The 27749-nt window shown below is 39.6% G+C and overlaps 1 protein-coding gene across 3 annotated transcripts in view; it reads right to left on the bottom strand.

Moving 5' to 3' along the window:
• Window positions 1–27749, bottom strand: part of SYNPR (synaptoporin) — a 318541-nt gene that overhangs the window by 131217 nt on the left and 159575 nt on the right. Inside the window, exon 1 of one of the 3 annotated variants that reach the window (XM_040454547.1) lies at window positions 26584–26947. The exons of the other annotated variants lie outside the window; for them this stretch is intronic. Coding sequence (XP_040310481.1) covers window positions 26584–26607 — 24 coding nt within the window. The 5' untranslated portion in view covers window positions 26608–26947. Of the gene's footprint in view, window positions 1–26583; window positions 26948–27749 lie in introns of those variants that run through there. 3 annotated transcript variants of the gene reach the window in all.

The raw sequence follows: 27749 nt of genomic DNA on the forward strand, positions 1-27749 counted from the left end.
TTTGGTTCTTATGGTCTTTGCCTCATAGTCACAAAATGGCTGTTGTGTCCCTGGACAGGTTAGCTGTGTGGGAGACTGGAAAGTGAATATTCAACTTTCCCGGGCTCTGTAGGGAAGGTAAACAAGGGGACAAAGGCTGAGAATGGTTGCTGAGTGAGTCAGTCTCCACTGTCTGCCATAGGAACTTATGGGACAGAGGGAAAGAAGTAAAACAAGTATTCAAGGCATTTTATAAAGGCGAGACAGCATAGGAAAGCCCATTCACTAAGTGGTCATTTCCGACATCCTAGACAGTGCCTAGAAAATCCTATGCCTTATATGCAATAGGCTTAATTTAACACATGTCCGTAAATTGAAATGTAAATTTCTGCTTTGGTTTTATTTTCCATGATAAAGCCTGACAAATCTTTGAAGTAAAATGCACAGTTGAAATAGTAAAAATAAATTGGAAACAATCTTCATGCTTATAAAAATATAGAATAACCAAAAAAATTCTGAGATATTCAATCAATGGAATATTATGCAATAGTTATAAAGAATGAAGAGCAGTAGAGAAAGGTGTTCATCTTTAAAAAAATTTTTTTTACATTTCTCTATTTTTGAGAGACAGAGAGAGAATAGAGAGACAGAGCATGGGCAGGGGAGGAGCAGAGAGAGAGGGAGACACAGAATCAGAAGAAGGCTCCAGGCTCTGAGCAGTAAGCACAGAGCCCGACGCGGGGCTCAAACCCATGAACTGTGAGATCATGATCTGAGCCAAAGTTGTATGCTTAACAACCTCTGGGTAACCTGAGCAAAGTAATTTGAGCCTGTCATTAGATGGTGGTGCTGTTTTTAACTTCCATTTGGATGAAAAAATATATAAATAAAAAAAAAAACACTCTCTTCTGGAATTGTCTTCAATAATCCCTTCAAATTATTTATGTTTGCAGAGGATGTAAATGGAACAACATTTTTGACCCACTTAGTTGTTAAAATATTTTGACAAAGTCACTCATTAGAATCAAGGTAAAAAACATTTCAAAATACACTGAGGGTACTTAGGATTCAAGTATACGGTCCATCAGCAAGTAAGTCAAAAAGTACGACTTATGTTTCATCAGATTCAGTGACGGCAATTATTTTTAAAGGAATCAACTCTAATTCTCTCATATCTGTCTTAATGGAGTCACACGAAAAAATAAAAATTCAGCAGAGCTTCTCACCCAGAACTGACACCACTTCTCTGACATCTGATTAGAGTCTTGTGAATTAATTTGTTGCTTATTGTAGTGTTTTTGAACTTGACATTTTTCTGTGATACGGACTTCCTGAATTTTCTTGCCTATCATAACCATCTCTCTACAGCACTGAAGAAAATCTTAATGGCACACTTCTGCTTGACAGGCAAATTAAAGCAAGATAAGCCAGGGAACATAGCCACCACTCTATAGTTCAGTAACATGTATTGAATATGTTGGCATGAACTATTCTTGGCCAGAAGCTGTGCTTTCATGACTAGATTTTTTTTTAAGTGAAGGTAAGTCAAACCCTTATATCCCATTTTTCAAAAAGAGTCTGCCTTAGATACCACATTCAGAAAATTAAAGTCAAGTTGGGATTCTACTCCAGTGGAATTCACTACATTTGACACCTCTTCTTTAAAATCCAAACATTTTGTGAACTAGAGTTGTATTTATAACCCTAAAGCAAATTAGAATAACACAGATTATTTTGGAAAAACAATATTGATCCTAACCAATTGAGTACATTCAATTAATTCTTTGTACTAGACTGCATGGTCATTAAAAAAGAAGTTTCCCTCACTCTTTCTCCTTTTTATTTATTTTTTATTTTTATTTATTTATTTTTTTTCAACGTTTTTGTTTATTTTTGGGACAGAGAGAGACAGAGCATGAACGGGGGAGGGGCAGAGAGAGAGGGAGACGCAGAATCGGAAACAGGCTCCAGGCTCTGAGCCATCAGCCCAGAGCCTGACGCGGGGCTCGAACTCACGGACCGCGAGATCGTGACCTGGCTGAAGTCGGACGCTTAACCGACTGCGCCACCCAGGCGCCCCTCTTTCTCCTTTTTAAAACAAAATTACTTTGTTGTAAATTCAGCTTCATCTTCATGAAAGACAAGCACAGAATCCAAAGAAAGAATAGTACAGCAGGTGATTTTGGTTTTTTCTTTTGCTTAGTTTTGTATTTTTTTTGTGTGTTTTGTGGCTATATTAAATAAAATCTAGGACTTAACCAAATGCAAGCCATGAGTATAAACAGGCATCATATTCAAGCTCATGATCTAAGAGGCAGGAACCCAGAATTAATCATAGAGCTACTGATGGTCAGAGAATTTTGAAATATGCAAATAACTATAAATAGAGATTTGAAGGCCTTCCCATTCTTCTTCTACTTCTTTTGAACACCTCACAGGCAAAGTTGCATGTCTACACTGCTGATACTTTATGGCATTCATGAACTTGTTTTGACTATTCTGAATTTTTTGACCATTTGATTTCCAGGTCAAAACCTCTGAACCTCTCAAACACGAAGCATCGTCATTAAATCACCTCTGTCCTAACAGAGAACTTGCTACTCTGTATTATTTTGATTACATAATGGGAAAAAAAGCAAACCTAAAACAGGCAGTTAAAAGGCAGCTTATTGTTCATATTGAAAAGTAGTATAAAGTCGAAGTTCTATAGGAGCAGTTTGAAGTAGATTTTAAAGTACTATTTTCTGATTATAATTCAAATCATAGTAAGAACACAACTGTTGCTAAGTAGACTTAGCAAGATTCTATTTGCGTCTGGCAGTGTGCTGCGTGCCGTAAAAACATTGTTATCTCTGAAGGCTCATCACTCTGTGAAGTAGGCACAATCATCATCCCCATTTTAGGACAAGGTGAACCATAGCTTAGAGGTGTTAAGTGATTTGTCCAAGGCCACTCAGATAGGGAAATCAGATAGTTTGAATCCATGAGTTCATAACTATACAAAAAGAAACAACTAAAATTAAATTTTTAATTGGTCACCGTTAGAGGGTACTAGTGAACAAACCCATTATTTTATTTTATTTTATTTTATTTTATTTTATTTTATTTTTTTAATTTAATTTTATGTTTATTTATTTATTTTGAGAGAGGGAGTGTGCACATGTGCGAGCAGGGGAGGGGCAGAGACTGAAGAGAGAGAATCCCAAGCAGGCTCCGTGCTGTTAGTGCAGAGCCCAATGCAGGGCTTGATCTTGCAAACCCGTGAGCTCATGACCTAAGCCAAAATCAAGGATAGGATGCTGATATGGTTATAAACTGTAACTATATGTGTTAACTGGTAACACAAAAAGAGCCACAATCAGATATTATTAGCCTTAGTCTAATGGAAGAAGACCTCACCAACTGTGAAATATTCTTGGCAAAAAAAAAAAAAAAAAAAAAAATCAATCAAACTCTGAATTTGAGCAAGCCTCTCTGCCCAAATGCCCAATTTACCAAAAAACCCAGAAGAGCAGGAACATGTAAAATGACACCATAAGGATTAAACCAGCAAAAGCCAGACCCTGAGAAACTCTCCAGGGGAAAACACCTTGTTTATTCAAGACCAACAAAAACAAACTACAAAAATGTACAGAGAGAGAGGAAAATGTATAGAGGAGGAGATTGAAACAGAGGAGTTTACAGATTAAAAAGGTTTTAAGAGATATATCAATCCAATGGTGGATTTTTTTAATCCAGATTTAAGGAAACTATTAAAAAATCATGAAATTACATGAGACATTTGGGAATTTGTAGATACTTGATGATACAGACTTCTTGTTAATCTTTAAAATGTGAGATATGGTAGTATAGTGTTTTTGTATTCAATACCTTTGAGAGATACATACCAGTTTATTTATAGGAAAAATGATATGATGCCTGGGAAGAAGGTGTAGTAATAGGAGCATAAGAAGGAACAACACTGGCTATGAGATGATTATTGTTGGAGCTAAGCCATGAGTAAAGAGAGGCTTATTAAATTATTCTGTGTCTAGGCTCCATAGCTCAGGGGTTAGAGCACTGGTCTTGTAAATTATTCTGTGTCTTTGTGATTGAAAATTTCCATTATTCAATATTTTAAACAATTGAGATCATGTTATAAATGAATCCAGATATGACTGTATATGTATAGACAAAGTTCACTGTTTTTTAATTTAATACATATGTGAACAGTTTTCATGGTTTTTTAAAGATTTTAAAAAATAATCTTAATTAAATTCCTGAGTGGTATGCTTTTGAAAGCAAGAAAGTCTCACCCTGTTCTATTATTATAATGCTGCAGGACTTAGAGGAAAATATATTCTTTTTTTTTTTAAGAAAATTTTCTTTCTTAATAATCTTTTATTGATTGTTCTAAGAACCCATTTAGTTCTGCCTCATTACGAGAGACCAGCTTTTTCTCATTATGTTTTAATGAGATGAAGGATCACCATAGCCTAAAGGACCATACATGCCATGTAAAGGACATTATTTCCTAGACAATAAGATAAAAATCCTCACCATTGTTCAATAATGTATTCCTATTGATTAAATTCAAGAGGTAATAAAATATATCAAATTACTTAATATTTAATATATTGGTTTTAGTTTCTGAGTACTAGTATTGTTAAATGGAGTTCATATAGGCCAAGCTGATAAGCAGAGACATAAATATTAGCCTATCAAGTTCAGCCCTGCAAAACAGACTGCAAATATGGAGCCATCTAGTGATTCTGTGACTGAAAGACAGAGCAAGTGACCTTTCCTAAAAAATTTAGCTTCTGGCTCCCATATTATACAGATACCACTTTCTAACCCATCTAGCAAGATTAGAATACTCTCGGAGAGTCACCTTATTTGTTCATGGGAATTAAGTTAAACAAAAAAATAGTGACATAATTCTAAAAGATGGGACTCGTATGGGCTAGAGAACTTTCTAAGTTCTTTGATGAATGTAAATAAAGAGCAACATGACAGAACTATCATCAGGGTAAACACGATGGTTAGTTCATAGCAGGTATTTGATATTAATTTGTTGAACAGGATGAACTTGTTTTGGGGGAAATTTGATAGTTGTCTTCTAGGAAAGTCCTGAAGGGATGCTATGGGGAGAATCTGTGGGTTGGTATTCTCCCTCAGTTTACCCTTTGGAAAGTTGTTGAAGGCTGTGAACTTCCTTCATAGAAAAATTCTCATCACCACATATATTTAAAAATTATCACACAGGGGCATCTGGGTGGCTCTGTCGGTTTAGCGTCTGACTTCGGCTCAGGTCATGATCTCGCGGTTTGCGAGTTCGAGCCCCGCATCGGGCTCTGTGCTGGCAGCTCAGAGCCTAGAGCCTGCTTCGGATTCTGTGTCTTCCTCTCTCTCTGCCCCTCCCCTGCTTGTACTCTCTCTCTGTCTCTCAATAATAAATAAATGTTAAAAAAATTAAAAAAAAATCACACAGACGCTGTGGACTCAGAGACCCTTTGAGGCTCTCTAATAGACCACACTCAGCTATCCAAAGACCTCAGGCTAAGACTCACTGCCCTTAAAGAGAAAAACTTATCAGAAACCACAGCTGGTGGCAGACCATCCACGCCTCCTACTAAGACCTATTCCCTCACATGTATTCCAGTTACCTGTCAGGTGACTACGATCTCCTAGGCACTTTCCAGTCTCTCCCACTCCTTCCAGCTGTCTTAATACTTAACATAAGTCACCTCCTTTAGAATTATGTTACTATCTAATTCCTTTTTTTTTTTTTATTTCCATGTATACGAGAACTCTGCCTAATATGATTTTTGAGCAAGATCTGGCTACTTCTTACAAGGGGGCTAACCTGAATAGAAACCACTTCACTGAAAAGATCAACTACAACATGCTCCACATCAAAGTATAAAGCCAGGGACTTTATCTTGTTCCCTCAATTATAGAAGAAAGTGACAGAAACCTTCTGGGAAACCCACTGGCACAAGGAAGACCTAAGTGACTGTATGTGGCATTGAGTACATTCCCCCTGCCCCCTGCTGTTTAAAAATATTTATTTATTTATCTTGAGGTCGGGGGAGGGAGGGGATGGGGAGAGAGGGAAAGAGAGAGGGGGAGAGGGGGGAGAGAGAGAGAGAGAGAGAGAGAATCCCAAGCAGGCTCTAGGCTGTCAGTGCAGAGCCCGACATGGGGCTCGGACTCATGAACTATGAGATCATGACCTGAGCCGAAACCAAGAGTTAGATGCCCAACTGCTTGAGCCACCCAGGTGCCCCCCAAGTCCATTTCTAATGAAATAAGCTGTCTCCAAGGAATGTAGTTGATGGAGGCCATGGCGGCTGGACTTGTATCTGCAGAGTAGAAAAGCCCCCACAGGAATGGTTGAGCCCTACCTACACTCATTTCTCTGAGAGCCCTCGTTGTCATACACCAGCACATTTCCCCTTACAGGAAACCAAAGGCATGCCCAAGAGACCGATTTGAGACCAGTGAAACCTTAGGGTGTTTTGATTTCCTTAGCAGAGATTGGTTGGAAATGCATGTTTTAATGGATGCACACTGAAGTATGCAAAGGATACTTTCCCACTCTAATGTTTTCATTTCTTCCCAATCTTAATAGAGGTGAGAGGATATCACCCTTTGAGAGATAAGTCTCAGCTCATTTTATATGAATGCACAATTTAGGAAAGGCATCTTTTATGATCTCTGTTATCAACAACTCTGGGAAGCGGGTCCCCTATGGTCTGGGAATAAGGTGTAATACAGTGACCTAAAACAAAGGTTATTGAGAATAAACTCACACCACTGAATTCCAGGGCTTATTTGATACATGGCTCTTCAGGGAACAGTCTATTATCTAATGCAACTTTATCAGAGGTATGTGGACTTTCTTCTTAAAGTTTAAAAAAAATGAGCATCATCCTCTAAATGTAAGTATTTATTATCTGCCCACTGAGTGCCTGTGTGTCGGTGCTGAGGATAGATGGATGGATGGATAGATAGATAGATAGATAGATAGATAGATAGATATATTGATGTCACTCTCTTGGAGCTGATACTATGGTGGGAACAATAAGCAATAAATGAATAAACAAATTCAAAACTGTGATAAAGGAGATGAAGGTACGAGCAGGTAGAGTGACACAGAATAACAGTGGGGCCTTCTTAGATAAGACGAACAGGAAAGACTTCTTTAAGGAGGCAACACACAGGCCCAAAAGACTGAAAAGGAGCTAGTGCTGGGAACAGGTAGAGATGGATAAAGGGACAATCCCAGACAGAAGATTCTGAGAAGGGCAGGTTTGAAGAAATGAAAGGTGGCTGCCATGGGTAAGAAGAGGAATGGCATAAGTTGAGGTCTGAGGCAGGACCAAACAAGTCCTCATAAGTCTAGATGTACTACATGAAATCTGTTTGTTATTGATCTATGAGGAACATTATAGTAATTAAAAAAAATTTTTTTTAACATTTATTTATTTTTGAGACAGAGAGAGAGCATGAACAGGGGAGGGTCAGAGAAAGAGGGAGACACAGAATCTGAAACAGGCTCCAGGCTCTGAGCTGTCAGCACAGAGCCCGACGTGGGACTCGAACCCACGGACCGCGAGATCATGACCTGAGCTGAAGTCGGACGCTTAACTGACTGAGCCACCCAGGCGCCCCAACATTATAGTAATTATTAATAAAATACTCATAATCAAAAGAATAGCTAATACTGAGGGAGCATTTACTACATGCTGGACCTGAGTAAAGTCCTTTACATGCATTATTTGAAATGACCGTCCCAACAGGTCTGAAAGATAGGTACTACCCTGGTTCGACATTGGGGAAACAGAGAGCCGTAACAAGGTAACTTCTCTAACATCACATAGTGAGTAAGTGGTAAAGCTGGTAGTTGAATCCTAGACTGTATGACTTGAATACTTAGCAAGATCCAGAGACATCCTCCTCTTGAATCTCATTCAAACCTAGAAGCATTTGAAGACAAGCAGAACGTGCCTTTGGAGTAGAATGTGGAGGGACCTGAGCTCCTTTTGAACTCATTCAGACTTACCATTGTATTTTGCAGATGCTGAAATAGAATCCAAAATCCTAACAGAACCAGTGGTCTGTGGGGAAAAGATCAGAAGCAACGTTTTTGACACAAGTCCAGAAAAAGGCCAGAACAAAGATGGAAGAAGGTGACAGACTTGCTCAAGTAAAAGGAGGAAGCTGCTACATTTGGCTTTTATCAGTTGATATGTTTATGTTTCTTGGGAAGAACAGATAGACAAATGCCAAAGGGAAATGGAAAGAGCTGGATAATGTAGAGCTTGCTTCACAGGAAGCATCTCTCCTTAATGGTTATGATTTTTATGTTGTTCTCATTTCTTAACGCCACAAGTCCAATGAAGTCTTGGGAATGAAACAATAAACCTGGTATGACATTAGGATTCTGGGCTTAACGAGGATGAAAAGGCTGTGTTCCTTTTAGGGACACTCCTAGAACCCATGAGTATAGCCTCATCTGAGATACGCTCAGTCTCAGCCTGTGGTACCTCTTTCTGTCCCCCCCTCAGAGTCAAAACCCTGAGAGCCATCCTGAATTCTTCTTTCTCTCATCCTACTCACTCAGTCTCCTCGCTTTGCTGGTTCTGTGTTCTTAAATTTTATATTAGTGTTTATTTATTTTTGAGAGAGAGAGAGACACAGAATCCGAAGCAGGGTCCAGGCTCTGAGCTGTTAACACAGAGTCCAATGCAGGAAACTCACGGACCATGAGATCATGAACTGAGCTGAAGTCAGATGCTCAACTGGCTGAGCCACCCATGTGCCCCTGTATTCCTAGTAATGGTAATAGCTATGTTCCCTTCTCCATTCACCTGCTGTTGCCTTTGTCCAGGCTACCATCATTGCTTGCCCAGGGTAAAGGTAATGTCTCCCATCAGCTGTACCTGCCTCCAGCCTTGTCTCAGGACACCCAGACTCTATTCTGCGCAAGAGTGATCTTAGAATACAAATTTGACTATGCTGCCTCTGCTTCCCCACTTACCACCATTCAATGGCTCTCCACTGCCTACCAGATAAAGTGTAACTTCTTAAGCATGGCACACAAGACCTATGTCCTTGCCTCTCCAGCTTCTCTCTGTCTATAGTGAACAATGAGTTACTTACAATCATACCTCCTAACAAAAAATCCTGGCCATTCTTTGCCTATAAGCTCTCATCTATGCTGCTGTCATTTCCTAGAGGGCTTTCCCCATCTTTGTCTTTTAGACTCCATTCAAGTGTCTTTTCTTCTTCATGAAGCCTTCTTATATCACTTTGTAATTTTGTGGTAGACAGAATAATGCCCCCCCCCAAAGATGCCCATGTACTAATCTCCTGCCATATAAATACTTTACATGGTAAAAAGAAATTCACAGATGCAATTAAATTGAAGACCCTGAGTTGAGATTATCCTGGATTATTTGAGTGGGTCCTTATAAGAGGGAGGCAGATAGGTCAGAGTCAGAGAAGGAGATGTGGTGACAAAAACAGAGAGGGTAGGGGAGAGATGGATCTAAAGATGGCTGGGGTGCCTGGGTGGCTCAGTTGGTTGAGCATCTGATTCTTGATTTTGGCTTAGGTCATGATCCCAGGGTTGTGGGATCAAGGCCCACATCAGGCTCCACACTAAGTGTGGAGCCTGCTTAAGATTTTCTCTCTCTCTCTCTCTCTCTCTCTCCCTCCTATCATGCACTCTCAACTCTCTCTCTCAAAAAATAAATAAATAAATAAATAAATAAATAAATAAATAAATAAAGATAGCTTAACCAGGCTACTTGTTTTGAAGATGGAAGAAGGGGCCACAAGCTAAGGAGTGCAAGCAGCCTCTAGAAATTGGAAAAAGGAAAAAGATTATCCCCTAGGGCCTCCAGAAGGAATGCAGCCAGGCGGACACCTTGATTTTAGGATGTCTCACCTCCAGAACTGTAAGATAAATTTGTGTTTTTTAAGTCACTGAGTTTGTGGCAATTTGTAGTAACTGTGATGATACTAAACCCATACACATTCCTGTCTCTCCTTCCCTCTATCACAGGGGAATATTGATCCCTCTGTCTTCAAACTTCTACTAGACCCTCTACACTTCATAATTCACATACTTTCCTCTCTTAATCAAAATGTAAGCTCTTGAGGGCAGGAACTGTGTCTCATGCATATTTATGCATGAACACAGAGCTAGAACATAGATAGCCATTCATTCATTCATTCATTCATTCATTCACTTGTTTGCTCATTCACTCATTCAAATGTTTTTTATTGAGTGTTTAATATGCACCAGACATTGCTATACTTAGTAATTGCATTAAAGAGCATAAGCAGAGGCTTTCTGTCTTCTTTTTTTATTTTTTTATTTTTTTTGAGGCTTTCTGTCTTCAAGAAGCTTACAGTTTGATGGAAGAGGTGAACATTAATTCAATAATCTCCAAAATAACGGGAGTTGACTGAAAGATGTGTAGAAGTGGATGACATACCCATCAGAGTGGGCAGAGGGAATGGAATATGTAAAGCCTCCATGGGAGGGTGGAGCAGGGTATATTGGAGAACCAAACTGGATGAAGCAGTTCAATCAGGGGCATTTTGGAAGACATGATCTGGAGAGGTGGGCAAGGGTTCGATGCTTCAGTGCCTTATGGGATCCTGCTCAGGATACTGACATTTAACCTAGCAACAATGAGAATTTATTAGAACATTTTAAGCAGGAGAGATAGATAAGCAGACTTGAATTTAGAAATGGTCACTCTCATCACTACATGGAGAAGGGCTTGAAGGAAATGTATGTGGGAAGGAGAGTAAAGAACAGTAAGACCTCTTATGGGAAGTTGCAATAGTCCAAGGGAGAGAGAGGGTTAAGAGTGAAGACAGAGAGAAGTACACAAATTGAGAGATATTTTGGAGCCAACATTGACAGGATTTAGAGCTGAGTTGGGTGTTGGTGGGTGAGGGAGGTGTCAAGGGTGACTTTATTGAATGAGAGAATACAGCATTTTCCTATAGTTTGGTAGCAGAAATCATTTGTTAGAATTAAGATGCTACAGCCTCCATGTAAAGAACACTGGATCAGTTCAGATCAGTTTAGGATCTCATATTTCCATTCAGGCCCCTTAAGTATTAGGCTGTGTGCACTTGATAGATCACATAGCCTTTCTGCTTCCTCAAATAACAGATAAATTGATCTTCAAAAGAACTAATGAAATTAAATTAGAGATTTAACTCAATATAATATGTTTCTGTTGAAATATGTTATATTTTGCCATACCATGGTCTTATGAAATCTGGAAAATCCAAAAGGAAGATGTGATATATTTCTTTCCCTTTGAGGATAACCAACTTAGCTTGGAGAAGACAACACTAGCACACATGAATATTAGGATTACGTAGCATAAAGCATAATTGCAGAGAAAATTATATCGTTCTGGCTAAATAAAAAACTGAACAAAAGGAAAGTGAGAAATTGTTGTGACTATTACCTTTTGGCTGCTATAGGAAGGAGAATTTGGCCTTGGTTGTATGTGGTTTAGAGTTTGAAAGACAAAAAAAGAGGGGGTGAAGAAAAACAGTGTGAATAAAAAAAACATAAGCCATTAAGGAGTATTAGTCGGTAAAGTGTCTCATTTCATTGAAATGTGAAAACCCAAACTGGTGGATAGTGGAAATAAATCGAGACAGGTAAGCCTGGGGCCAAATCAGAAAGTGGGGTGTGGCAGAGAGGTTTGATCTTGTATAGTAGGATATTGGGGAGCCATGTAAGTTTCTGAGAAGGAGAAAGAAGAGATAGGTAAAGATAGGTAAAGAATGTGCTGGAGATTTCAGATGGAAGAACAACTGGAAGCAAGGAAATCAAAAGGAAATCTGAGTTGTGTGGAGGAGAGATTGAGAGATGCTTCAGTATGACTCTCCTAGAATTTGGTAGTTTTGCCTATAAAGAAAGTGGAGAGAGAAGAGTGTGGAAGGTGTATAAGGTTTTCCATTGAAGAGCCTGGGAAAATGACAGTTTTGCTGCCAGAAATGGGTTATGAGGAAAGGGAGATAATAGGTAGCCCTGTTTTGAAGAGGCCAAGTTCAGATGAGATTGTGATAATCAAGTGAGCATATTCTATAAGTGAGATAAGAAAATTGGACTCACGAATTAAGCAACACAGTAATAAAATGATAGTTGGGTACTCAATAGACTGCAAAAATGGTTATAATTCTTTGTAGCTACTCCCTTCAAGAGATGGGGTCTCTTTCCCCAACCCTTGAATCTGTGATGACCTCATGACTTGCTTTCAGCAACAGAATGTGATGAAAGTAACTTTCTAGGTATATCAAGCCTAAGCTTAAAATTGCAGCTTTCATGCTCACTCCACAGAACCTCGAGATTGCCATGAGAACAAGCTAGCCTCATAAGTGGTGAGAGAGAAGTTGCCCAATCATTCACATTTTCCCAGCTGGCAGTTGGCTAACCCCTAAAAAGACAGCCACCTTAGTAACCAGAAAATGACCATAAATGCATCATGACTGAGCCCAGTCAGGACCAGCAGACATACTACCCAGGTGAGCTCAGGCCAAATTGTTGACCCACAGAATCTTGAGCTATGTAAATAGTGTATTTTCAACCATTAAGTTTTGGGGTATTTTGTTATGCAACAAAAGCTAACTGACAGAGAAACTCTGAGAGAGAGAGAAAGAGAGAGAGAGAGAGAGAGACAGAGAGACAGAGACAGAGAGACAGAGAGAAGCAGAGGGCAGTGCTAAGTAAATCACATAAATTCAAAGAAGAATTAACCTAACTAGCAGATTTTACAAGATTTTATTAAAGCGGTAATTCAATTACCTCATCATGTATCAAAAGCAAACAAAGTGTTAATGCCTCAAATACCCTGATTTTCACAAAAGGTGCATGCATATTAGGATCAGGAGACAAGGTGAGAAAAAAAAATTAATTGAGGGTCTTGAAAGGAGAGAATGATTCATAAGAAGTGGGTTGACACTTCTACCATTTAGAGTGAACAAAGGCAAGAGGAACAAGTTAATATTAAATTTATCATGTCAGATGTCATCAGTAATACCCAAAGCATCAGCCAGGAGTAATCCTCCATTTGCCAGGCAGGAACCCAGTCAGGTCATGGAGACTTCCTCTTTCCTGGACGAATGCTTGCTAAATATTCAATGTGTTCCAAATATGGTTTGAGCTCTGTGGGTCTGCGTAGTTCTTCAGGAGAACCTCTTCCTGCCTTCTTAGGTGGGAATTACAAATTAGAATTTACAAATTAGAATTTGCTCCACCGAGACTTTTGACCCTTTATTAAGTACAGGAATTTAATGACTTTCTTATTCTTCAGATCCTTTCCACTTCTTCCTGCTTTCTAGATGATAAAGGTAGTTTGTCAGATGATGAAAAACTTGAAGCTGATTTCAATCTTACTTTGACCTAATTTATTTTGGCATATGCAAGAAACATCACTGAAGAGCTCATTAAAATGTACCTTCTGTGCTTCTGGTGCTATGTTCATTGGTAAGTTCTTGGCTGTTCTTAAGGTTTAGGGGGAAAACAGGGACCTGTTAAGACCTTAAGGAAGAAAAATAAAATAATAAAAAGGGATCCTTCTAAGTGGACATACCAATTTGATAGAATGGAGCTACTAGAATAAAAAACACAACTTATGGAAAATGAAAACTATCCTTGTAAAGTTAGCACTGAAGAATTATCCAGGAAGCTAGTCCTTACCTTAGGAGACAGAAAACAAGAGGGCTCTGATCATGTATCACAGCCTCAGATAATTTCTGGAGATGTACTCTGAGACAGCTAAAGAAGGCATTCTTAGCTTGGAGAGTGATGACCCCATGTAGGGAGAAACTTTCAAAGAAAGGCCCAGGTCTTTAAGCAGTCCTTCCTTAACACCCAGCTGGGCTGCCCCTGTGAGACAGCAAAGGAGAGCACACTGTGCAGGTTGTTCTAGGGTCTAGGGGTGGACTCTTGAGTCCGGAGTCATGAGTTCGAGCCCCATGTTGGATGCACAGATTACTAGAGTCTAGGAGTGGACATGGCTCCATTGGAGCCCAGTTATGTTCTAATTGTGCTAGAAGAGTTAATATAATAATTAGATATAGTTCTGATATTTTTTTCTCTTTTAACATATTGTCTCTAATATTTTCATTATTAGATGGTAGTATTGTTTGTGGACTAGTGGGATAATGAGAAGGAGGGATGTTACATCTTTAAGGTACATTTGGACACTTAGCTCATAGAATTCACTAAGATATAATTTCAATTTTGAGTGAATAAGAATAAAATTGTTCCTATATTTAAATCAGAGAGTATTAAAAAAAAAGATATTAGGAGTAGAATGCTTTAAAAGCCCGTTCTAAACCTAATGTAAAATTGGTTTGGAAAATTCCATAATAGCGTAACAGGTTTGTGGGTTTTTAAAAAAAATATATGTACAATTATTTGGAAGCTGATGTTCCATGGCTCATAAATTCTATTTGCTTGTATATTATTTATTCCACTTTCATCCTTAATACCATCATATTTAGGCAATGGTAATAATTTAAACCTAAATAACCTCAACAAGTCCCCACAATGCAGAGCAATGACATTACACAGGCCATTCACTATCCTGGAGCCCTTACCTTTCTTTTATGAGGCTTTTAGGGATTGTCAACTAAAGAGATGTTCTATAGTAGAATTCATGTTGAATTTGGGGAGAGAAGACCTGAGTTTGATTCTTCACATCACCACTTACCAGTACTAAATCCCTAGTCAATGGAAAATGATGAATCTTTTGTGGTCTTTTTTTGAGAAAGGGAGATTTTTAAAAAATGTTTATTTATTTATTTTGAGATAGAGAGAGTGAGCAAGCACCCAAGCAGGGCAGAGGTAGAGAGAGAGAGAGGGAGACAGAGAATCTCAAGAAGTCTCTGTGCTGAGCCAATGCCAGGCTGGAACCCATGAATCGTGAGATCATGACCTGAGCCAAAACCAAGAGTCTGATGCTTAACCTACTGAGTCACCCAGGCTCCCCATGAAAATGAACTTTCTAAGCTACAGTTTACTTTAATTGATGGAAAACTCAATATACAATTAATCTACTTGTTTCCTTGGTATTGTTAGTATCACATGGAATGACACATCATAGTCAAGTATTCAGTACCATGAACCTGCCATTGTCAAACTTTCTATGGGAAGATGGAAGGTTGGTACCAGTTGGTCATCAAGCCTTGAATCAATTTCAATTCTTCAAATAGGATAATTCTAGATTTTTAGGAAATCCTAGAGAGAAAATCTGAAAATTCACAAAGATAAAAAAAATAGTTATTTACAATTCTAAATCTTTGCTGTAGGTTTCTCTTGATAAATTTAAGTTTTAAAAATATGGGTTTGAAAGAATGGCCTGATGTATATTTCTCTATCACTTTTAGCATGATCCAACATTTTCTATTATTTGTTTATTGCCCTCCTCCCCCATCTCCAAACATCTGAATAATACATAACACTCCTGCATTTCCAGTGACTGGGAAAGTTCCTTGTACTTAGTAGAATCTTAATGAACAATGTGTTGAATGACTAAATAGATGAATGATTGAAATGATAAGATCTACATGCTGAAATTAAATTAAACATCACTTCTACAATTTTCAAAGTGGGTTTCGGGGCGCCTGGGTGGCACAGTCGGTTAAGCGTCCGACTTCGGCCAGGTCACCATCTCGCGGTCCGTGAGTTCGAGCCCCGCGTCGGGCTCTGGGCTGATGGCTCGGAGCCTGGAGCCTGTTTCCGATTCTGTGTCTCCCTCTCTCTCTGCCCCTCCCCCGTTCATGCTCTGTCTCTCTCTGTCCCAAAAATAAATAAATGTTGAAAAAAAAAATTAAAAAAAAAACCAAAGTGTGTTTCTATTTATAGCAACTAAACTATAATTTCATGATTATGTCATGATATTATAGATAATTTGAGAGTAATTTTTGAAATTTCATTTTATTTAACAAGCAATAATAACAATTATGATTTAGTTAGTATAGTACTATATGCCACATACTTATAAATACTATTGAGAACCTTACAACAGCCCCTCATTCTCCCATGGGGAGAATTCTTTCCTCACTTCACAGATAAGAAAACTGAGGTTCAAGAAATATAAACCACTGGACTAACAGTCTCACAGCTAGTGGGGAAAGGGAACCAGAATTTGAATCCAAAGTTTGGATAGATCCAAAGTATACATTCCACAGTGATAGTTTCTCCCAAAAAAAGGATGAATTAAAGGTAAAAACTAAATGTGATATAATGTTTGTCTGATAATGTTTTTATTGCATCCTTGTTCTGGATAAATACCTTACCTTGTGCTGCATAAATTACATCTTAAATTCTAATCTGACAGTCATTTCCTCTTAGTGTTTAAAGACGTTATTACACTATATTTTGGTATTACTGCTGCTCTGAGAAGTCTACTTTTAACCTAAACATCATGTAATTAAAAAAAAAATTTAAGCTTATTTATTTTGAAAGAGAGAGAGAGAGAGAGAGAGAGAGCAGAGGAGGGGCAGAGAGATAGAGAGAGAGAATCCCAAGCAGGCTTGGCACTGTTAGCATAGAGCCTGATGTGGGGCTCAAGCCCACGAACCATGAGTTTATGCCCTGAGCCGAAGTTGGACACTTAACTGACTGAGCCACCCCAGTGCCCCTAAACATCATTTATAATAAACTCCCCAGGTGATTCTGATGTAGATGGTCCATGGTCCATGCTAGGTGAAAAAGATCCTGGAGGTAAAAGAGACTCACAGTTTCTATAGAATCTTTTTTCCCAGCAGCTTAGGGCTCTTATGGTGGGGAGAGAGGTGGTGGCAGGGAGGTGACCCTTGATACCATCCACGAGGAGGGCTGAGGTCATCCTCACTGAAGAGGCAAAGCAAAGAAGATCTGGGGAGCTCAAACAACTGGTCAGTGAGCATCAAAACCAGGGCTGGAAGCCCAATCTTTTAACTTGTTCTACAGCTGACTTTCTAATACTTAACTGTGCAGGTCGGATCAGCTAGAGATCATCTAAATGTAGATTCTGACACTAAGTCTGGGCTGGAACCCAATATTCTGCACTCCAAGAAGCTCCCAGATGCTGCTGATGTGAGGTGGAGAGCACAGAGCTGGGTGCGTGGTAAGTGCTACATACATGTCAGTTATAGGATCTCTTGGCATGTTGTCCTGTTGTGTGCGACCCTCATTCAATATCCCTACACTTCTGAAAGGACTCCAGGTCCTTCAGGATTTTATGGGCTCCAATTCTTCCTCCTTTTAACACCTTCAAGAGTTGTTCTGAAGAGTGAATGAATTAATATGCATAAAGCACTTGGCGCTGTGCCTGTCACACAATTAGTACCCAGGATGGCTTAGCTTTTAGCCCTTACTACGAGGGTAATTAAATCACTTTTGAGGGACTTTTAAATGGACTCTTCCCCCATTAGACTGCAAATGTTAGGAGAGTAGGGACTACATCTGTTTTAGTTACCTCTGTATCTCCAGTTTTTATTTAAAAAAAATTTTTTTTTACCATTTTAATTTATTTTTGAGAGAGAGAGAGAGCACAAGTGGGGGAGGAACAGAGAGAGAGAGGAAGACACAGAATCCAAAGCAGGCTGCAGGCTCCAGGCTCTGAGCTGTCAGCACAGAGCTCGACGTGGGGCTCAAACCCACAAACTGTGAGATCATGACCTGAGCTGAAGTCGGACGCTCAACGGACTAGCCACCCAGGCGCCCCTGTATCTCCAATTTTTAAAAAAGATTTTATTTAAGTAATGCTACACCCAACATGGGGCTCAAACCCATGACCATGATCAAGAGGTACATGCTATATACCAACTGAGCCAGCCAGGCGTCCCTCTGTATCCCAAATTTTACCAGTGAGCCAGGCACATCACCACTGCTCAATCAATAAATAGAGTAGATGGCATAAATGAACGGCTGGATGAACAAGTAAATGAGTGAATGAGTGAGAAAACATCCTTGTCTTCCACAGAAAAAAGCTGAGAAACACTCTGCTGGAGGATAGAGGAGGAAAAATTATCCTGGGGAACTGGTCTGGGAGAGGTTTGGAGAAAGTGTTTCCCAAATTGCTTGGAGGATGAGGACTTTATGAATAGCAGTCTTGGGGTGAAAAGGTAAGCTGAGGGAAAGGAATCTGGGGAAGGATTGCCAGCAGATAATGGTCTTGGAAAAAAATATGAGCGAACTGAGGTTTCTGATCAGATTGTCAGGAGGTGCTTAGAAGTAAATAAAATATGAGAAATGAGAAACTTTTGAATTTCCTGCATCAGGTGCTAACATGGAATCCAGCGCAGGCATTGAGAGCCTTTCCCTGAGCATTTGTCAATTCTCTCAAGGAGCTTCTGGGATCACATAGAGAGAGGGGAGGATTAAGGTCACACAACTATTAGAACACGATGGACCGATGTCAGAGGTCATGTCGACCCACTCTCTCACTCAACACAGCAAATGGGTTATGCCTGGATGGAAGAGAATGAGAAGGTTCCAAGGGAGTAGAAAGAAAAATTCAGGGTCATTTCTTAAGATGAACTGATCATAGGGAATTGCTTTACCCATATTGCATTTGGTTTTATTACAGTTATTCCTCAGCGATGATACTGTCTCTGCAATTTATAATATGGATATAAATCTCCCTTTGAGATGGAATTGCCCATCAAAGCATTTCCAGACTACTTTAGACACATCCCATAACTGCAGTCATTTTCCTAGTAGGCTGAGGAAACATTTCCCCTAACCTCTTGCACTCATCAGGGCATGGAGTGAATGAAAACTAATAGCAGAATGGCCTTTGCCTGCACAAGAAAGGAATTAATGATAGTGACAATAGTGATAGCAGATAGGCACAATAGCATCTAGGCCTGCAAGGTCTCACACGGCTTTCCTATATTGTCTATGACAGCAATCCTCTCCACAATTCTAGGGAGAACAAGCATTATTTCCATCTTACAGATGAAGAGACTGAGGCTCAGAGCAGACAAATGAATGGTCTAAAGCCATGCATGAGCGTAAGTGGCAGAGCTAGGATTTGGACCTTTCATTCCAAGTCAGTTCTCCAAGACAGTGCAAGATAGTGCAGGCAGGAGACATTTCTTGATGGGCATTCTGCCACAATAATATGCTTACAAAGCCTTTTACCTTGGCAAATGTGCCAAGGGTCTCAATACTTACTGACACCTTTAAAAAAATTTTTTTTAATGTTTATTTCTTTTTGAGAGAGAGAGAGAGACAGAGAGAGACAGAGAACGAGCAGGAGAGGGGCAGAGAGAGAGGGAGATACAGAATCCAAAGCAGGCTCCAGGCTCCTAGCTGTCAGCACAGAGCCTGACACGGGGCTCAAACCCACGAACTGTGAGATCATGACCTGAGCTGAAGTCAGACGCTTAACCAACTGAGGCACCCAGGCACCCCTTACTGATACCTTTTAACAAGGATATGGGCACAGGTACAATATGAGCCCTCCTTCTGGAAAAGCCACGCATCTATTCAAGCTCAGAAGCATGTATGATGAGTGCTATGGGAAATTACCACCCACCCTTTGTGTGTTCTCAATGTCTTTCACTCTTCTAAGATCCATCAAGGAGCTCCATTACTCTGGAGCTTCTAATGAAGCTAGAAACATGGTTAAACTCACCCCAAAGATTCTTGGGTGTACTCAATTAGAACAACTAGGGACCTAACTCAGGCACCTAGACATCTGGCAACAACCCAAAACATGTACATTTCTGGTATGTGCCAGATCCATAAACTGGCCTTTCCCCATTTGAAATGATTTTTCAGGTCATTTGTCTGGAAGGACATTAAGCTCTGCTTTTGTCTTCCTTCTGTGCCAAATTCACCAGCAGGTCTTGAGAAACTCAACTCACCTCTTAGGGCTTCAATTTTCAGACTTAAAGAAATTAAGCTTTGATATTTTACAGTCATCAAAAAGAGGTCAGACAGTTTGGGGTGTCATATTTTCCTGATGGGATGCCGATTCATACAGTAGGTCCATCTGACTTCAAGAGTTAGACTTGCTAGACTGATCTCTAGGGCTTTCTGATACTTTTGTAATGTATCACCCTATATTCTATGAACTACCGAGGAAATTCTAGGAGTGTAAATGGACTGTCCCAAACTCCTTAGCTAATAAATATTGAGGCAGAAGTCAAATCTAGGCTTTCCATCCACTACTACATCGCATTTATTTCCAAAATAGCCTCAAAAAGGTGTGCTTTAAATATACTTCCCCCCCTTTTTAAATTAAATACTATAATTCTATAGACAAACACTGGAATTTTAGTCAGCGTACGCGAGCGTGAATCCCAGTTCTATTCATCATTAATTGCAAGAATTTAGATATATGGCCATTCTAAATGTCCATTCTTTTCCATCTGTTAAAAGTTTGTAATATTTTAGTACTGCCTCGTTTGTTGATTGCTGGGATGAAATGAGACAATGTAAGCCAAGTGAATGTGGTGAAGTGCTATACAGAAGTATGAGATAATAATAGTAAAAAAGACTTAGAGATATCTTGCTTGTATTTGTTGGGCAAGTTATACAGAATGTTTGGGGAAAACAATGCAATAATCTTGGGGTGAACCATGCAGCAATGCATCTGAAAGTAAGAAAAGTAGAAATGAAATGGAAGTTTGGGTCAAAGCAGATGATGATCACTGACGCTTCTTGCTTAGTGGTTCTAAACCCGGGGTTACTAGGCATTGTCTGCAGACCATTTTGGTTGTGACAACTTGGTGGGGGGTAGTTGTTACTGATAGCTAGTGGGTAGAGGCTAGGCGTGGTGGGAAACATTCTGTAATGCATAAAACAGCCGCTACATCACTTAATTATCTGGGACAACATGTTAATAGCATTCAGATTGAAAAATCCTGGCTTATTAGATCCTCTAGGTACCCTCTCAGTTTATGCGTCATCTTCTTTATTTTCTTGCCCTGTCGAATCTTCTTCCCTTTCTTTCTACCCCAACACTGGGCAAGAATAAGCACAGCCTATCAAATCTGAGAATCCCTAGAAGCAATAAATAATGCTTATAAGACACATGCGTTGCATGAACTCTTTCAGCTACCCCCTTCAAACCATCCATTTCAGCCAGACAGTAATCACATCAGTAAATACATGGATTCATTCTTATTCCTTCTCTGAGCATGAACAGATACGACCAAAAGCACATATTTCCTGCGAATGTCTTACTAAAACAGTTCAATTATGCTTTTAAGAAGACACATCCTGGGCCATGAAATAGAAACTAGGTGTAGGTGAGAAAATGGAAAATAAAAGGCATTTAGTTCTGGGAGTGCAAATATTACCTGTTAATCACTGTATCTCTCATGCCTAGCATGGTGTCTGGCTCATGGCAGGCATCCTTAAATATATGATGAATGAAGGAAAGCCTGGTGAAGTCAATATTTCAATCTTTCTCTCGTATCTTCCCCCAAGTAAATTTTTTTTAATTTTTCAGTTAAAAAAATTTGTTTTAAGTCTTGACCATTCAATTCACAAGAAAGCAATTTGAATGCCATAGGTCTTGAAAAATTGTATCCATTTTTCTCCCTTATGGAGATCCAAAACCAGATAAAGATATATGGGTTCATCACTGAGAGGCAGATAACAATATTGTGACTTAAAAGTCCTTGCAATAATAATTCGTATTGGACACATTCTTTTTTTCAAAAAAAAAAAATTTAACATTTATGTATTTATTTTTGAGAGACGAGAGAGAGTGGGGGAGGGGCAGAAAAATACCAAGACACAGAATTTGAAGCAGGATCCAGGGTCTGAGCTGTCAGCACAGAGCCCGACACAGGGATCACATCCATGAACCCTGAGATCATGACCTCAGCCAAAGTTGGATGCTTCACCAACCGAGGCACTCAGGTGCCTCTGGACACAAACATTCTTAAGGCCGTGTTATACCAAAAATAAAATGAACCTGAAATATTTGTCACATCTTTGCCAGAAAGTCTACATTGAGACAATGTGTCATAACTTGGTGGGAGGTTTTGAAGATTCCGTAAGCAGGGCTAAAGAGGTCACGTGGAGACTATCAGTAGAAGCCTTTTGTGTCCAACACATCAGTCCCCCAAAGGACCATAATGTCAGTGATTATCCAGTTATATTGGCCAGCCCAAAGCTCCACAGTGAACTGACTGCCCTGTGTTGGAAATAAGCTTTCCAGAAACTAGTGGAATGTGTTTCAAGTTGCCCCAGAACGATTTTCCATTAGTATTTCTGGCTGGAATCTGTGTTAAAAAATGACCACTGTAAAACATATTAATTATGTAGATCCATTAGTCGGCAGAGTAGAAAGACCGAGGTGTTTCCATTTTCAACTCATCCCTAATCTTTAAACATTTAAAGAGACACCCATGACCAAAAACCTCTTCTAGAGGATTTAGCACTTCATGTACTCACATCAAGCTCAAAACCCTCACTGATTCCATTTTCTTACACAAGTAGGGAACAGGACCACCAGTTCTGTTTGTAGCACCAGCTTAGAATGTTTGATGACAAATTCAGGACTACTCCAACACTCATTACGTCCTACACCAGCTGCTTTCTCCTTTCTTAATAGATCATTTTTAAGCTCTTAATGATCAATGTGTTCAAGTAGACGTATCCACAGCCAAAGAAAAAAACAGAAGGAAACATAGGTAAGATCAGGTACACCCTCTACTGCTATTTTATTTTGGATTTGATCATCTCTGTGAAGAAAGCTGTATCTTGCAGATGGAGACTGAAATATGATACGCTTCATAAAACTGTCTTTAAGTTTAGTTTTAAGGAAGAGCCTGTATTTGATGAGCACTGTGGCTGAGCACAACATATTTCATTACAGTAAAAGTGCTCATTTGCTGTCTCTTAATATATTTAGAATCTTCATAAATACTGTTGGAAAAAAGCAGATGGATTTAAATGTCTTTATCCTGACTGGCTCTAATGCCACACTTTCTGATTAAACCATCCAATTATTATTTTTTTAAGAGCAAGAAAAAGAAGTAATAGAGAATCAATAAGTTTCCAAGCTTGCCTCTGACAAAAATGACTATCATTCTGGAAACATTAGATTGTGTACTACACTCGGAATTCTTTTTAATTAACTGGGTGTCTACACCAGGGCGGGAGGTGGGGAGCTCAAAGGCTACTGCTTATTAGACACAGCAAGTCACACGAAGAAGTCAATATGTGTCAACACCTCAAACCTTAATTCTTAGTGTGCCCATTGTGTGGGGGGTGGTTTTTTTCTTTGTTCATTTTTTTCAGATCCCTCTGGTTTTTGGTGAAATATAGCAAGGGTGTCCTGAGCTGGGTTCTAGCTTCTGGTAACATTTCCATCACTCATAATCTGTTCTCTCTCACTGGAGGGAATAAAATGCAGCATTTAACAGACTCACCTCATGACTAGTGTGCCCTGCCTCCAGTCCGAAAACTGGCAGTTGAGAAGAAATTTCAAACATATTGATTCTATGTCAGTCGCATTTTTCCCCCTATAAGACTCAACCGAATTTTATTGGCTTAAATGGATTTCAAATGGGCAGCCCAGTGCTCAGGTGCAAAAGAATGCATTTGGGGACTCTGGATTTAAACTTTGTCACGCTTCTCAGCATGCTTATCGGCAGCCGTGTTCATTTTTTAATGACCCAGGTGGTACAGTCACTTTGCAATATTCTACCTGAACTGCCACCTCAGCCCGTTCCAGCTAGCCAGAAGTGAAAGAAAATCATGCTGGGGTGAGTACAAGGAAGATGAGAATTCTACAAAGTTCTCCACAAATAAATCGATTCGGCTGCAATTGCTTTTTACATTTGCATCAACGACAAACCAGACTTGAGATTTTGAGATTTGGAAGTTATCGTCCCATCTTTATTTTTACCCTATGTTCAAAAGATTGAAAGTCAAAGGGATGGATTTCTTCTGATAAGTTAAAAAAGCTACCTTAATTTAGCCACTTCTGCATATATCTTTCCGTAGGCTGGCTCCCTTTCGTCAAGTCCACATCTTTGTAGATACACAAGTTGAGTGGAAATAAAACACACATTCTCCAGTTTTAAGCACATAATTAGCTTGGAGTCACAAAAGCACTGCCTGAGAAAAAGGAGGTTATGCAGTGTCGGAAGGTGGGAAGAACAGTAATGAAAATATGGTGTGTTCTTGTAAGCCCCAGCAAAGCATTCGAGTCTAGGAGTTGATTGAAGATGGTCTGGTTAAAGTGAAGCCTTGACAGAGGGTAGAGATGAAAAGCATGACTCTAGAATGAACCTACCTGGTTCTGAGTTCTGTCATCATCATATCATCATCATCATCATCATCATCATCATCATCATCATCATCGTGTTGCCCCAAGCAAGTTACATACTTGCCCTAGGTCTGTTTTCTTATCTGAAGAATGGGGGGGGGGGGGGGGGGGTTGTTTTAAACCCCCGGGGGATTGTTGTGAAGGTTAAATAAGCTATGTAAAATGCTTGGCACAATTAAGCATACAGTAGGTACTTACTAAATGGAAACCACTATTAACATTCTTTATTTTACTAAAAAGAATAAATTCTCTCATTGTGAAACAAAAATTCCCTGGATTACCTTCCCCAACATGGCACGGTTTTTTTATTCCTTGGAATAGATTACAACAGTTTTTTGGCCATGGCATGCTGGAGTTTTCTGAAGGGATGCTTTTAAAGACCATGCACACTAACCGGAAGTCAAACTAAGGGTCCTGACCAATTGAAGATACAGATGCCCCATTGCCCTTCCTACATCAGTGAGTCCAAGCACGCTTGGAGGCTTAACACTTTTGTAAACTGGCAATCAAGAGGCAAAAACAGATGCTTTTATGCGCGGGGTGCTATCCACCTCACATCTTCATTAATCTATATTACTGCACAGCTTCAGGTGATGATAAGCTCCATTTTTAGCTAACAACTCTGTACATAACCTGTTACAAAGCCATGAAAGGAGAAGGATAACAAAAGGCATTAGGGATGTTGGAGGAGAGGGTATGTGGGGAGGAAGAGGGATGTTCAGTGCTCTTGCGTTTGTTTAGCCATAAATGCCAACAGCCCAAGGATAAAAGTTTTGTTTGTTTTTCAATAAATGATCTGCAGAAGAACACTTGGTTCCAGTGAGGATTTATGGCACCGAAAGCTGTTGTTAGGAAAACTGTGACCCTGCTAACAGGCAACAGAAGTTCATGCGGGTTTGTAGGGTTTTTGAGGCTGAACTAGATTAATCGAATTCAAAATTCTGTTTGTAAGAAAGACTAACTTTGTTCCAGAATGCAAAGGGTGTGGGAGGGGCAGAATGCCCCAAAGAAAGTAGATTTGAGGATCAGTGCATTCCTAGACACTCATTACTAGTTCCATGAGTTGCCCTTAGAAGATTCAGGATCTGAATAATTGCTATTCTGAAGATTCTACACATAAAAGGTCTGGGCAAACACATGATATTCCCAACTTGACTTTCAAAATCTTTGAAAAATATATAGTCAGACCTCATTTTGTTTCTCATTCAAGGGTGCCTTTAACTTTCATTATAAATATATTCTCTAATTCATTTCACCATGAAAAACCCTGTGCAGACTTCTTGGTTGTGTAACATAAAGAGAAACTTAAGGCATCAGTTTGTTTCTGTTAGAGCAATTACTTAATCATCTTATCATCTCTGTCTAGGGTAATTATATTAACAGAATTTCTCCCAGACTTCTGAATTAATAACAAAGAACTCAGACCTTCTAATACTCTCTGGAAACAAAAGAATAATGCAGCTAACTAGGTAATGCATTTAAAAGTCATCACTAGTTTGAACTTAATAACAGCAACTTTTGTCCTAATCATCTTCAGATACAAAAACATGGGAGCCAGGGCTGAGCATCTGGCAGAAGGTGGCACAAATACACAGTGCAAAGAAAGACAGAAGAGAAGCAACAGCCACTTGTGATTCCATCTTTTCACGGAATGCTAGAGATATGACTTTAATGATCTGAACACTTTTCACAAATTCAGTTCATTTAAAGGTGCACATACTCCATCTTACAGGGAAACTCATCTCATTCATTACACCTTTATAAGACCTTATGAAATTAGCATACCCCTTTCGGCACTGCATAGGATATCTGCTAGCTATTTATGGAGTTTAAGAAATTCTTGCTCTGACACTGACGAAGAAACTTTAATTAAAATGGTAAGGAGGTTGTAGCAAAATGAATAGACTTAGGACATTAAACACTCCAAAGGGGAGGGGTGGGTAGAATGACATTACATTTTTATAAAGCCAAATATAAGTTTGCTTAAATAGTTTCCTTACTATGTTAAAAGAAACCCGACACATCCTTCCACAACTAAGGTAAGCATCGCACTATCACATAGCACAGCCTCTTTGACTTAAAAATATGAATATAAGAAAGCAAAGTAAAAAAAAAAACAAAACCCAAGATTTTACCACCAAAGATTTCAAAAAAGACACTTGGAAAGAAAAGTATGCAGCCTAAACATGTAAACATGTAAACACACACACACACACACACACACACACACACACACACACACACCTCCACAGCCAGCAGTAAATCAAGAGAGATATAAACTTACCGGAGCAAATATCACCATACACATTTACAAAAGAATTGATAATCCAACTTCCCTCTCCTGAAAGAAAATAGAGGTTGTCTCATACTAAAAATAAAGCTTCTCTGTCCACAGCACCAGCCACTTGTCCCTCTTTTTATGAAGCCAAGGAGGAGAACAAGAAAATCAATGAGGAGGGAAAGTGAGATGTTATACCAATCAGGTAGCAGCTTCTGCCTTATTTGCAGAGAGATGGAAAAACGGTCATATTATTAGACAGTGACAACCCACAGCCGAACTACAGCAACCTGATACTTCCCTCTGGTGAAAGGCTGCCTGCCTTGTGGGGAGGTGGTTACCATCATGGTGAGCTCCCACACTTGGCTCTTTGCTCACAACTGCAAGCACAGGGCTGCTGTGCGCAAGCAGGCTGCATCATGAACAGAGCACCAACTCCCCCCTTACTCCGGGAGCCCCCTCCTCCCTCCACACAGCGCTTAGAAACAAACTGGGAAACAAAAAGGAGCCAGGATTTTGTGGCTTGGGGGTGTGGGTGGGAGGTGGTGGTTTTACAAAATCTTGATGAATAGATTTGCATAGATTAGGTAAATGTTTATATGTTTGTTAAAAAAAAAACTGCCCTCATTTTTATGGAAATGCCTGGATGTTATGCATGAGACCCATTTGGGAAATGCATGCACCAGCCATAAATAATCATTAAGGGGATAGTACAGGAAGACTTTTCAGGCTCTGGCAACTGGGGAAGGGACAGATTACAACTTGGTTGCTCATTTGTCGCAGGAGTGTTTCTTAAAGCCTTCTGCAAAATCACAAAACTGAAAAGGTTTCAGAGGTTTAAACATAACCCGGGGCTGCTTTTTCTACAAATGGGCCTCTGCGGGAGGAGACTAGCTTGGCTAGTTCCAGGGGCTGAAATCGTGGCATCCTGAAGCAGTAGGTTCGGGGACGATTGGCACAGAATTCACAGAGAGGTTTCCATGCTCCTGTCACACTGGCTTCCTGAGGGTGACCTCTCTCAATGGCCTGTACCACAACAATGGCCCAAGAGACCTCTATGCCTCGTCCCTTCCCGCTCCCAATTTCAGGGCCCACTGTGTGCAGAAATGGTGTAAAGTTGGCCCAGGTGTGTGTGCTTCATCCTTTGTGCAGTTGGTGATGGCCAGACTGAA

This window comes from Herpailurus yagouaroundi, unplaced genomic scaffold (genome assembly GCF_014898765.1).
Source record: "Herpailurus yagouaroundi ecotype Mexico unplaced genomic scaffold, PumYag 213, whole genome shotgun sequence".
Classification (NCBI taxonomy): domain Eukaryota; kingdom Metazoa; phylum Chordata; class Mammalia; order Carnivora; family Felidae; genus Herpailurus; species Herpailurus yagouaroundi.